This window comes from Budorcas taxicolor, chromosome 4 (genome assembly GCF_023091745.1).
Source record: "Budorcas taxicolor isolate Tak-1 chromosome 4, Takin1.1, whole genome shotgun sequence".
Lineage (NCBI taxonomy): Eukaryota > Metazoa > Chordata > Mammalia > Artiodactyla > Bovidae > Budorcas > Budorcas taxicolor.
Genome location: NC_068913.1, coordinates 47,267,942 through 47,281,406, shown reverse-complemented (window position 1 = coordinate 47,281,406; position 13,465 = coordinate 47,267,942). Strand labels below are relative to the sequence as shown.

Sequence of the window (13,465 nt, the reverse complement as noted above, 5' to 3'; positions counted from 1 at the left end):
GCCCATTACACATCATTAGGTTAATAAATTGCATATTAATATTACTTTGACATCAGACCTCTCATATTTGATAATTTTGTTCACAGGATTGTTGACTGTTGATTCTTAAGGCTATTACCTGTATCCCTGGGGCAGGATTTTTGCCTGTATTGAGATGCTTCTTTATCTTTTTTGTTACAATTTTATTTGCATTTTTCCCTCTGTTTTATCTGCAGTGCCTTTGTTGCCGAGTTTCTAACCTTCAGCAGACTCAAGGTATCACCTTTCACTGTGGAATGCTTTCAGAGTTGTCATTCTACTCACTTTTCCGTATTGTTGCCTTCTGTAAAGCTTTCCTTAGTCTTATTACAATGTCTTCCCTATATTCTGCATCTCCCTTTGGGATAGTGTGAGGAATATAAGCTTTGAAAATTCAGATTGTATTCAAATCCAGTGTAGTTTTTACTGCTGTTAGCTCAGTGACCTTAAATATTTATTAACCTCTCTGAAGTTGTTTCCTGTTCTGGAAATAAGCTTTAATTATAGTACCTAACTCATGGCTGGGCTCTTGTGAGGACTAAAGGAATTAAAGTGCCCAGTACACTGCCTGTTATTTGTAGTCTGTAGATGCAGATCTCTCGATGTCTGTATCTAGTCTGTAGAGCCTGGACTTAATAGCAAGTTCCCATCCCTCTACCATTAATTACCCATGGTCACTAATACTAAGTAGTTTCCCATACCTCTTATTTCTCTTCTCTCAAGTTTTGTCCATATCCTCTGCCAGATCTTGAGAAAAGAGTGAATGCCAGTTACATAATGTGTAATTTGAAGAGCAGTAGAAGAAAAGATAAAAGCACTGAACTGGGGTCTTTACTATAGTCATAGTCTTGACAGACTACCTTCTAATATTCATCAGTACCCCAAGTGAGGCACTGTTTTGGCTAAACACTTTTAATATGTTAATAATTCTTAGGATTACATACTTAATTTAAAATTTGTTGTTACAACTCTAAAATATTTTGTAGTAGACCTCTTGCATGATATATATGTTATATTCTTTTTCATTAGGACTTCTGCATTTGTAACTTGAAATATGTCAAACATACTAATTTGTTTGGGGTGACTGAGTAAGGTCTGATAATGCCAGTCATCCTTTTATGATGTCTGTCTTCACATCTGTGAAACAAGGCACTGATCTCCCAAGATTTCCAGTCCTGATGGGCTGGCTCTCAATTTTCTTTCATAATAATTTTATATTGGAACACTTTAGTATTTATTGTTTAAAGTGCATTTGTTTTCTGTGGACCCCAAATGAACAAAAGCAAAATTTTCACCATCTAAAACAATAAAAATAAAAAGTAGAATGTAGGAAAATTTAGAACACTGAAGGTGGGATTTACATAATAGTTTGCTATAATCCTCCTGTGCTTTAGAGTAAGTGATAAGTTGTGTTAGCCACAGGTTTGGAGCAACTTTGTGATGTCTTTATGGGCTCACAGCATGAAACCAACAGCTACAAATTCTTGTGGCTGAACCACAAGTCACAACTAATTATCAAACTTTAAACAGGAAAATCTGTAATCTATAAACTTAAAAACCCATATAACCTCAACCCAGTGGCATATTGATATTGAAATAATTAATATTCTTAAACTTGCCCACTTTGAGCAGTCTTTTATCAAGTAGTTTTTGTAAATCCCTGTAAATAAAGATCAAAAATGTTTTTATTTCTATGAGTAGATTTAAGTATCTGCTTCATAGGTACTTGTTATTTTGAGACAAAATGCCTTCTAGCAGTTTATAAGTTCTCAAAGCCCTCTATATTTTGTGTATTTTTTCAATGTAGTTAATTTTTAAATAAAAATATTTTTGAGTTGCTATAGATTTATGTTCAGTTGTAAGAAAAAAATAAGGGCTCTTTCTTGCTATATGCCCTTTACTCAGTTTCACAACCAGTAAATTGATATTGATGTGATCTACTGATCTTAATTAAATTTTCCACTTTTGCATTTATTCATTTTTGTCTATATCTGTGCATATTGGTTATTTGAAATTTTATTGTATGTGTAGGTTTGTGTATCTCCCTCCATAGACAATATACCAGTTCTGTAATCACAAGGACCCCTCCTTTTATAACCGCACTCACCTTTCTCTTGCCTTTTCCCCCAGTCCCTGGCAACCACTAATCTCCACCTTCTAAAATTTTGTCGTTTCAAAACTTTGTATAAACAGATTTATACAGTATTTAACATTTGAGATTGGCTTTTTGTCATTCGGCATAAATGCCTTTGAGAGTCATCCAAATTGTTGCATGTACCAATAGTTCATTCTTTTTTTTGCTGCTGAGTTGTATTTCATGATATGAAATACATAGTTTGTTCAACTCTTCACCCATTGAAGGTTCTCTGGGTTCTTTCCAGTGTTTGGTTGTCACAATTAAAACTACTGTGAATGCTCATGTACAGATTTTTGTGTGAACATATACAAAAGAGGCAGCTACTGTTAATATGGTAATTGCATGTTTAATTTCCTAAGTGGTATCAATGTTTTACTACCTCCAATGAAATAAGATAACCTTACTTCTTTCTAAGTTCTTTTAACTTCCTGCTTTTTAAATATCATTGTTTTGAGGATCAGGTGATAATCAGTTTTTAATCAAATATGAGTTAGAAAACTCATGAGATAGTCTGCTTTATCCATACTTCTGCCTTTCTGTTGTTCTTTATTCCTTTTTCATGCTCAGGGTTCCTTCTTTTGTTATTTCCTTTTTGTTTAAAGAACTCCATTTAGCCATGTTTCAAAGATGGGTCTGCTACTTACTGATTCTTTAGTTTTACCTCATTTGAGAATGTCTTTGCTGCTGCTTCTGCTAGGTCACTTCAGTCGTGTCCGACTCTGTGCGACCCCATAGACCACAGCCCACCAGGCTCCCCCGTCCCTGGGATTCTCCAGGCAAGAACACGAGTGGGTTGCCATTTCCGTCTCCAATGCGTGAAAGTGAAGTCGCTCAGTTGTGGCTGACCCTCAGTGACCCCATGGACTGCAGCCTTCCAGGCTCCTCTGTCCATGGGATTTCCCAGGCAAGAGTACTGGAGTGGGGTGCCATTGCCTTCTCCAGAGAATGTCTTTATTTCCACTTTATTCACGAGGGATATTTTTGCCAGATATAGAACTTAGGGTTACCATTTCTTTTGGCCTGGACTCCTGTTTAGTCCAGGAGAGAAATAAGCCTACCTGCCTAGCTTTCTGTTCTGGATTAGGGATCAGGAGATGCTGAGCCTACATCACCTGTGCAGTTGCTGCAGCCATAAGATATCCTGTCTCCACATTATTCCTCCAGTCCTGGAAGTAGTCTGCCTTCCTCTTTCTGCCTTTCAGAGTCCTTTGGTAAGGTTATTTCCAGGGTTTAATAGTTGTGCTTAGCTGGAAAGAACTGTAAATATGAATCTAAGCCATGTTATCTGGACCAAAAGTCCTCCTGTATTTTTTTAAAATGTGTTTTCTTCTGGCTTGGCTTGCTGTTAGTATTTGTTTATGAAACATGTTCTAGGTTTATTTAAAGCTCAGTTGGATGAGAAGTTTTCTATAAATTGTACAGTGCTAAAAAGGACTTCAAAATATTAAAATATATTTTGCCATTATTTAGAGAGCTTTGCCCCAACAAAGATTAAATCCTTCTAAGATCAATTTTATTGGCTACAAGATACTCCTGTTTATTCTTATTTGTTGCAACTAAAACACTTCCTTCATTTGGGGCCTTAACAACAGTAATGACTCTTGTGTGTCTATTTTTTGTGTTGCTAAATCCTTGGCTGCTGCAGCAGATGGGAAAGACCAATTCCACTTCTATCTTATGATTGCACATGCTCACATACAAAACTGAGTCTGGTCCTGAGTACCCTTACTGGTCTACAGGCTTTTGCCATATTCCTGTTGATCATAGCAAATTATTTAACGTTAATGCCAGCCTGCAGATAGGAGGACCTCATCATTTTGTCATGAACACTTAATGTTGGGCAAGGAAGTAAATCAGTATTTTCTATGATCCTGTTCATCTTTGAATGTGCAGCACCTAGACCAAGTCCTCAAAAGTTTCATGGATATGCGGTGGGAAATAAAATTAGGGATTCAATAATGGCGACAAGGTGGGTATTCTTGTACTTATACATGTATAGAAATAATTTTCCACAAGTTCCATATATTTTCCCAGAATTTTTCATCTAGGCATAAATTAATGTGTTTGAGATTTAAATTGTTGACCCTGTGTTGTTGTTCAGTTGCTCAGTCATGTCCGACTCTTTGCGACCCCGTGGACTGCAGCATATCAGGCTTCCCTGTCCTTCACCATCTCCCAGAGCTTGCTCAAACTCATGTCCATTGAGTCAGTGAGCCATCCAACCATCTCATCCTCTGTCGTCCCCTTCTCCTTCTGCCTTCACGCTTTCCCAGCATCAGGGTATTTTCTAATGAGTTGGTTCTTTGCATCAGGTGGCCAAAGTATTGGAGCTTCAGTTTCAGCATCAGTTTTTAAGTTAATCTTTCTACTTAATTTTTTCAGTTGACTTTTAGCATCATTTTCATAAACTATCAAAGTACTTCTAAGTTGTTGGTATTTGTACATTTCTCTATGTAATGTTCTCCTAAATTATGTATTTGTGTGTTGTTTCTGTTCATATGGTAACTCAAGAAATTAAAAGACTCTGAAATTAGGTTTTTTTAATGTGAGAAATCACATTATAATTTGTTTCATTTTAGTTTAGATTTTTGTGTGTATTAGCATCTCCTAAATCAGACCCCATCCATCTTCCCCTGCCTAATTGAGCAATCATGTTACTATTATTTTGGAAATACCTTTTGACTGCTACATCTTAAAGTGATACTGTATGCTTTGTACAATTTATGTGATTTATGTATCCATGGAATCTTGGTAGAACTGATTAAAAGGACTATCTGTTTCAATGTAATTGCCTTTGATAATTAACATTAACTAATACAGTAAAAGTAATGAAACAGTGAGATACCTGAAAATATTCTTGAAATTCTAACTTAACTAGATTAAAGACAGATTTTGTGTTTATGAAAAAATGGAAGAGTAAATTTAGCCTATAATTTGGATTAGAGTTGAATTAAATATGTGAGAGTATTTGAATCACAGGAAAGTAGAAGTTATAAGAAATAATATAAGGAAATGCCAGTAGGAGAGTAAAATGTGAGTAATGTTTTCTATATTAAAGGAAAAAGAAGTACTAAAGAAGCCTATTTTAATAATAAAGGGAGATTAATATTTCAAACATTAAAGGGTTTAGAAGACATTTTAAAAGGGATTCAAATATCTATTACTAACCTACTTTAGCAAATGAATCCCTTGTAAAAAAAAAAATAGAAAGGAATGAAGTTAATGAATATATTTTGCCATAGGAGATAATATTAACTCTCCTATATAGCCTCCCATTTATTACAATTTCAGACCTACTTTCTCATTATTATTCCTACCTGTTTCTAAACTGGAAACGATAATGAGTTTGTCCTTACTTTCAGCAGTACTCACTTTCCCCTAAAGATCCCATTATTCCTTGACTGCTCGTCCTATTTTGTGTCTCGTCCCTTCATAGTAAGGGTCTCATGCCACTCATCTTGTAAGAGATGGGAGCTTCGTCACTGCATTTTGTCGTTACTAAGTGAGCCCTTCCTTAAATCTCTCTTTAGTTAGTATACCTTCGTTGTTTTAGTTTGCTTCATGTATCTCATTGTCCTTTAACTGTTAACCTTCCCATGTTCTATTTTGTTGTATCTCTCCTAAAGAGTATATAGTTGGATTTATTTTTCAGTCACTTAATCTTTGACTTTTATTTGCAACATTTAGTTAACTTTTAAAATAATTTCTAATGTAATTTTGTTTATATCTTATCTTGTTTTATTCTATTTGTCTTACCTACGTTTTGTTTCTTTTTCTTGGTTTTAGATTTTTATAATTCACGTTTCCTTACTTCTGTTCTCTTAGTTGTTGCTATATAACGTTTATACTTATCAAAGTCAAAATTTAGTGATTTACCATCATATTTACCAGTTTCTTCAATCCTTCTTGAATTTCAGACCTTCCAACTTGTATTCCTTTATTTTCACCTGGAAGTATATTTTAGGAATTTCTTTGAGTGAGTAGGAATATTTTGATAGCACACCATTGTTTTTAGTTTAGAAATTTGCCTTTTATTTCATCCCCAGTTTTAAGAGATTGGTTTTGGGGGGCATACATTTCTGAGTTAACAGTTACTTTCTTCAGCATGTTAAAAATATAGTTCCACTATTTTATGTCTTTCATTGTTGTTCTTAAGATAGTTGTCAGTTCAATTGCTAGTCCTGTAAAGATAATGTTTTTCCTTTTCTAGCTACTTTTAAGAGCTTTTTATCTTTGGTATTCTGTACTTACTGTGGCATATCTAGGTATTGATTTCTTTTTATTTCCCCTGTTGGATTTATTTAGCTGTTCAGTTCTATGATACAGTGTTCTTCATCTTTTTGAATGAATTTTCATCCATTATCTTTTCAGATGTTACTTCTGCCCCCTTTTTCTATCTCTTTTCCTTCCAGAAATTTGATTAGAAATATGTTAGATTTTCTCATTTTGTCTTTTCTGTTTTTTGTAGTTTCTTTAGTTTGCATTCTGTATCATTTTTTCAGAACTACCAATGTATTCCTTAATTTTCCCTACATCTGGATATGATATGCCATATAGTTTTTAATTATATTTTTCATGCAGTTTTTTTGTCAGTTCATTTTTTTATCCACTTCATTTCCTGATGAAACTGATACATTGAGCATTTTTTCCAAAGGGATTTATATATGTGGCTCATTACTTTTCTTGATCTGTTCAGAAGTAATTTTTTAATTGAAAGATAGTTGATTCATAATGTTATGTTAGTTTCAGGTATACAGCATGGTAATTTTATATTTTTTTACATTGTTCTCCATTTAAAGTTATTATAAAAAATTGGCTATATTTCTTATTCTGTGCAATAATCCTTGTAGTTTATTTATTTTATTCCTAGTAGGTTTTACCTTTTCATTCCCTCCTCTTGTCTCACCCACCTTCGCTGTCTCCACTCATAATTGATAGTTTGTTGTGAATGTTTATAAAATCTCATATGGATATGTATTTTTAATATTTATTTATTTTTGGCTGCACTGGGTCTTTGTTGCTGCCAGGGAGCTTTCCGTAGTTGTGGCCAGTGGGGCTACTCTCTGGTTGCGGTGTGTGAACTTCTCCTTGTGGTGGCTTCTCTTGTTGAGGAGCCTGGGCTCTAGGGCACACAGGCTTTAGTAGTTGCTGTGCACGGGCTCAGTAGTTGCAGCTTACAGGCTTACCTGCACTGTGGCATGTGGGATCTTCCTGGACCAGAGATTGAACTGGTGTCCCCTTCATTGCAAAGTGGATTCTTAACCAGTAGACTACCAGGGAAGCCCTCATACAGATGTTTTTAACCTCAGGTAGTTTTATCTTTTATTTTCTAAATAAGTTAAGCATGGCATATAATTCAGAAAGCTATAGGAAATAAACCATTTTCAAATAAAATACAGTGAGTTTTAAGTAAACTAATTGGTTATTAGAAAAGAAACCTATTTGTTAAATTTGAGATTGAAAAGTGTTATAGATAGTAATAATATAAATAGTAGCTCATATTGAATACTGTGTTTCAGGCACTGTGTTAAGTTGCCTTATAGATGACCTCATTTAATGGGCACAATACTATTTCATACATTTTTAACAACCAACTTAATATTTTTGTTTCATTTAACTCTTAAACTAGGTAAATGTGAGCTCTTTTATAAAAATGTTGAGTAACTTAACATTTTTTAATCTGTTCATCAGCTTTACTCATATGTACCTTTTAAATACTACTAAAAAATCATTGATAGAATGACAGCTGGTTAACTATACCTCCATTATGAGCAAACACTTACAGTACATACCAGGTCTCCAATTTAATGGTCAGGGGGCCCTTAGTCCTGTTGTTGGAGACATAGTGGCGTGTCTGCTCCCTTGAACACTACCTTTTTCACAGATCATCCTCATTCTTTTAACACATTCTTTATTTGGGTAAGATTATAAGACAGCTTATTAGAAGTTAGCTCTCTCAGCTATGATCACATTTTAGCCATTCTTTTCATAAGTTTTAGAATTGTAGTTAGGAGACCTAAATCCTAGTCAAGTAAATTTCTGCCATTATGTAGTCATTATCACTTTGGATAAGTCACTGAACATTTTGATTTCTACATTGCTAAATTATCTGAATCTAGCAATTTTTCAGTGTGAGAGTTTGACAAACTTTTTCCAGTAAGAGGCCTACATAGTAAATATTTTAGACTTTGCAGTCCAGGAGACAAAAATGGAAGATACTATTATGATATAAGTACTTGTATATAAGTAAGAGAGAAAACTCTTGTCTCACTCCACCTTGCTGGCCTGTCATAGGTGACCCCATTTGTGGGCATGGTTTGTACTCAGTTGCCATCAGCTCCAGACATTCTTGGAACAAAGAGGGAAGGGAACTGGCTGGCAGAATAGGAGGAGTGGCCACTTATGGTTAGTTTCATTCTTTGTCACAGTGGCTTTCTGTCCCTGTGTACTCTTCTTTCCCTCTGGAGAATCCAGCTTTCTTATCAAATTTCAAAGAATTGCTAGTATACAGACTGCATTCTGTGATATTCCCCTCGTAAAAATAAAAAATGCTATAGAAACTTCATGGGTTGGAAATTAATTCTAAAATAGCTTGGGGTCAAAAGAAAAAAATCAAACTGGAAACTGGAGTATAAAACTATTTCCAGGATAGTAGAGTAAACCAGTAGAATGAAAAAATAGTATAATTCAGTTCAATGAAAGGCAAGAAAGGAATGAGAAAGACACATAGAAAAAACAGAAAAGTTGACACAGTGGTAGAAATAAAATTTTAGAATATCATTGCAGTGAAAGGAAATAGAGTATATATTCCACCCAAAAGGTAAAGGTTGTTAGACTGGCCTATAAAAAATATCCCTCTGCATATTGTTTATGTGAGAGCTGTTTAAAGTTAAGAAAATATAAAACTTGTAAGTTTTAATTGAAAAAATGCTTTGTACTTGCTAAATATAGTCTTTTCTGTATATAAAATACTGTGATATCTACCCATCTGTTAGTTTTTAAAAATTGTTAATATTGACAGCTGACTGAACACTGCCTAACAGTTCCCCCTTTTAAATTACAATAGTAGAGTCTGTGTAGTATAACAGAGTGAGCATGAACTCTAGGTTTGAATTCTTACTAAGCCACCTGTCAGTTCTGGAGTCTGAGGAAAGTTACTTAACTTCTCCAAGAATCATTTATAAAATGAGTATAATAGCATCCACCTTGTAGGGTCACAAGGCATAAATGAGATGCTGTGTATAGAGTACGTGGTACCAAGCAAATCACTACTACTGTTATTGTTTTTATCATTCAGAATGTTTACTGCATCTCAAGGTATTGATCACAGAGTAAGTGAACGTATTTTTTATTATTCCTAAGGCATATGATTAAGTATTAAAGATACTGTCACCAGCAGTTACAGATCACCAAGTCTCCTGATCTTCCTTCTTGCCATTGCTGGCTGCTTTTTCTGTTGGCCTTCAGGAGATGAGGGATAAAAAAAAATTGGGAAAAGAAAATAGGCTACTCAAAGAATTCCAGCTCTTGGGTCAGCTTTGTTTCTTGGATTTCAGAGCACTGAATACTTCTGTCAGCGTTCTGCACGTGAAATTATTTTGGATTTTGATTTTTGACTTGTCAAAATACACTTTTGCCATTGTTAATCTCCCTGCTGTTTTCCTGACTGCCTAACTGAGGATCAGTTTAAAAGCAAGACTAAGTCTAGATCTGAAGGATGTATTTCCTATCTGACCAGCTACTCAACTCTGAAAAAGGCCCACTTTCACATTTTAACTGCTGGATTCTCAAGGGAGTACAAATTTGATATTCTGAGGTATTTGGATAGAAAGTTCATAAAAATTTTATGGAGAGAAGGAATGTCCTTTGTTTATAGTTTTTAAAGGTTAGCAGTCATATGTGTGTCGTTAGTTGAAATAAATTTATCTCTAGTGGAGTCCTTAAAGGTTGATCATTAGTTTGATTAACTAGGACGTTAAGCGTATGTACAAATTTGTGTATACAAATTTCAAAGTAGTCATATTTGCAGATGCTCTTGTGAATTCTGTTATATATTGTTATCAAAGTAACTATAAAATGTTTCAGAAACAAGGACATCATGCAATCTGGTTAAACCATTTTCTCATAAAAACACTTTTCTTATTTTTAGATTACCTCTTTAGTGACCCTTCAGCTGTTAACCCTGGTTGGCCATGATGATCAGCTTGATGAACCAAAGTACAAATGCACAGTGTCTCTAGACTTCATCAGAGCTATTGCTAGGTAAGCATAGAATAATCATTAATGTAAAATGTCTTGAATTATGTAAATGATATACTAAATATAAAAATTAATCTTCTTCCTAATGTAATGTCATTAGTCATTTAAGCAAGAGAAGATCATTTAAGTGCTGAGAATGACTATTTCACTGTAGAACGAACCCTCTCATCAGATTTACAAATTACAAAATTCAGAGAATTAGTTAACATGTTATATGGCAAAAATCAAGATTCTGAGAGTCTGAGACAGACTGGCATAGTGGTCCTATAGTAGCAAGGTAGGATTTAATGGGCAGCTAACTACAGACAACTTGAATATACTGTAGTGTGTGTGTGTTTGTGCTAGTTGCCAAGTCCTGTCCAACTCTTTGCGACGCCATTGACTATATAGCCCACCAGGCTCTTCTCTCCATGGAATTTTCCGGGCAAGAATACTGGGTTGCCATTTCCTTCTCCAGGGGATCTTCCTGACCCAGGGATTGAATCTGTGTCTCCTTCATTGGCAGATGACTTCTTTACCACTGAGCTACCTGGGAAGCCTGCCAGTTATCTCTACTAGTAGCTTCTTATTTTCTCAAACTCCTATCCCTCAGGATTAGATGCTCTTTAAGTGCTATCCTTTCTTTTTGTTGCCACTTCTAGATAGTTATTTTCTCCCCAATTTCTTGCAGAAATTTGAATTTCTTTGAGACTGTTACAATCTGGCTCTATTTCCCTCTTTTTCTAATTGATTATCTTCTACCAGCCTCCCAGCCATTCCACCACATGTATTGAAAAGTAGAATATGTGGTTTACAGGTTTCTTTTTGATCTAGATTCTGATTCTTGACTGTATTCAAACCACAAGTCCAAACATCTGTGTTCACTTTGTTCAGCAGTTACTGCTTCAGAGAACAGAGTTGAAACTGAATTGCGAATTCCTTCACTACCTACACATGTGCCCATCTTCTGTCTTTCCTTTATCAGTAGATTGGGGTTCTGTGTCCTCCTATATCAGATGGGCTCTTCCACTTCTGCTCTGAATTCCATCTCCTCCCCTTTTCAGCCCTCAGACTATGTATTCTCAGTGGCACCCAACAGGATTGACCGCTCTCTTTTAAAACTCTTCTCCTAGAGTCCATGATTCCAGTCTTGTGATTTTCATCTTTATTCCTTGGCTGTTTCTTCTCAAGCTCATTTGTCAGCTTATCCTATCCACTGACCTTTACATTTAGTTGTTCCTTAAGGCTTGGCTCTTTTCATATTTTTTTTTCCTAGACTATTTTTACTTTACTCCTGACTTCAACAACTATGTATGTACTAATCATACTCCCCAGTTTTTTAGAGGCCAGACCTTTTTTCTAGTATTCTTGACTTTCCGATATTTCCCACCTGTATCAATATATTTCCAAAACTGAACTCAGGAATTCCCCCTCTTCTCCTGCTTGCCAACAAAAAAGGAATGATGCCGCTTTCTTTCAGTGTTCCCTGGTTCAGTGATCAGCACTGCAGTCTGTCATGTTGCACAGGCCTAAAACCTGGCAGTCACCAGTGACATTTGTCATCCCCCTTCTCCCAGTATCCAGGCATTAGTTTTTCTGAGCCTGTCAGGTCCATCCTATGTTCTCAGTCCGTTCACTTTTATCCTTTGTATCATTAATGGTCTAGATCAAGCCCCTGTTCTCTCTTCTCTGGTAACCTTCTAATTGGTTTTCTGTCTACTCTTATTCTCTTATAATTTGTTGTCCACACTATTGCCAGAGTGATCTAGTAAAAATTTAAAGTCACCCGTCTACTTAAAAGTCTTCAATAATTTCCTGTAACTCTTAGGATAAAAAACCAAAATGTTTAAAGTAACTTTCAAGGCCCCAGTGACTTGGCCTCAGCCTTTGTGCCCAGCCATACCTACCATACACACATCTTCTGTAGATATTTACACTTTGACCGCTTTGGGGTTTTTTTTTTTTTCAGTTCTTCATATTCACCATTCATTGCATATGCAACACTTTCCAAATCCTCCTCTATCCAGCTAACTGCTACATAACCTTTAGATTTCAGTTTAAATGCATCTTGAAGAAGCTATCCTCAAGCATACTATGACCTCCCATCGTCCACACCCTCCACCTCACTCCCACACACTATTCACAGTTAGTTTATCCAGGTCCCCTTATCTTCTGAGACTTACCATTATTTTATTTAAATAATTCATTCAATAATTGGAACTCATTTTTCTTCCTACAGTATAAGCCCATGAAGAGCAAAGCAGAGACTGTGTCAATCACTGACTTGCTCAAACCTTCTCAGAGGGTGGGAAGAATTGAGAGTAGCACTGAAACATATGCATTACCATGTGTAAAATTAGATAGCTGGTGGAGATTTCCTGTATGACACAGGGAGTTCAAGTCCAATGCTCTGTGACAACTAGGAAGGGTGGGATGTAGTGGGAGGTGGAAGAGAGGTTCAAGAGGAAGGAGACATGTGTATACCTATAGCTGATTCATGATGATATATGGCAGAAACCAGCATAATATTGTAAAGCAATTATTCTCCAATTAAAAATAAATAATTTTAAAAATTGTGAGGTTACTTAAAATTATAATTTTAAAGGATAAAAACACAGGAAAATACTCATGATACAAACTTAAGTGGTTAAAACAGTAATAAAAAAGTTGTATATCCAAGAAAGGTAGAAAAACCTAAGGCAAGGGAATAATGGTCAAAATTGTTGGTTACTGCCAAGAAATCAGGTAGTCTGTCTAATGGTAAAGCTGTCATTTGTGACTTTTAACAAGAACACTTTCAGGGATACAGTGGGTTACAAGTTAGGATATAGTGTATTAAGTGGTATTTGTGAGTAAGTTGATGCCGCACATGCAGAGAACGCTTTTTATTCACTTAAGATTTATTGTGATGTTCATTATAATCACTATACTAGGCTTTAGGGATGTAGCAAGATGTATAACAGATGTGTATCCTGCCCTCATGTACCTATTTTCTAGACTATTTTTTCTATAAAGAGGAATAGAGGATTGTTACCTACTAAACAGCTTGTGGGGGCATGAGTAGCTTATTAT

At 35.4% G+C, this 13,465-nt stretch overlaps 1 protein-coding gene across 1 annotated transcript in view; it reads left to right on the top strand.

Annotated features, from left to right (window-relative positions):
• The window catches only part of ORC5 (origin recognition complex subunit 5), a 75,179-nt gene that overhangs the window by 55,869 nt on the left and 5,845 nt on the right, over positions 1-13,465 (top strand). Inside the window, exon 13 of the mRNA XM_052638870.1 lies at positions 10,305-10,417. Coding sequence (XP_052494830.1) covers positions 10,305-10,417 — 113 coding nt within the window. The remainder of the gene's footprint in view (positions 1-10,304; positions 10,418-13,465) is intronic.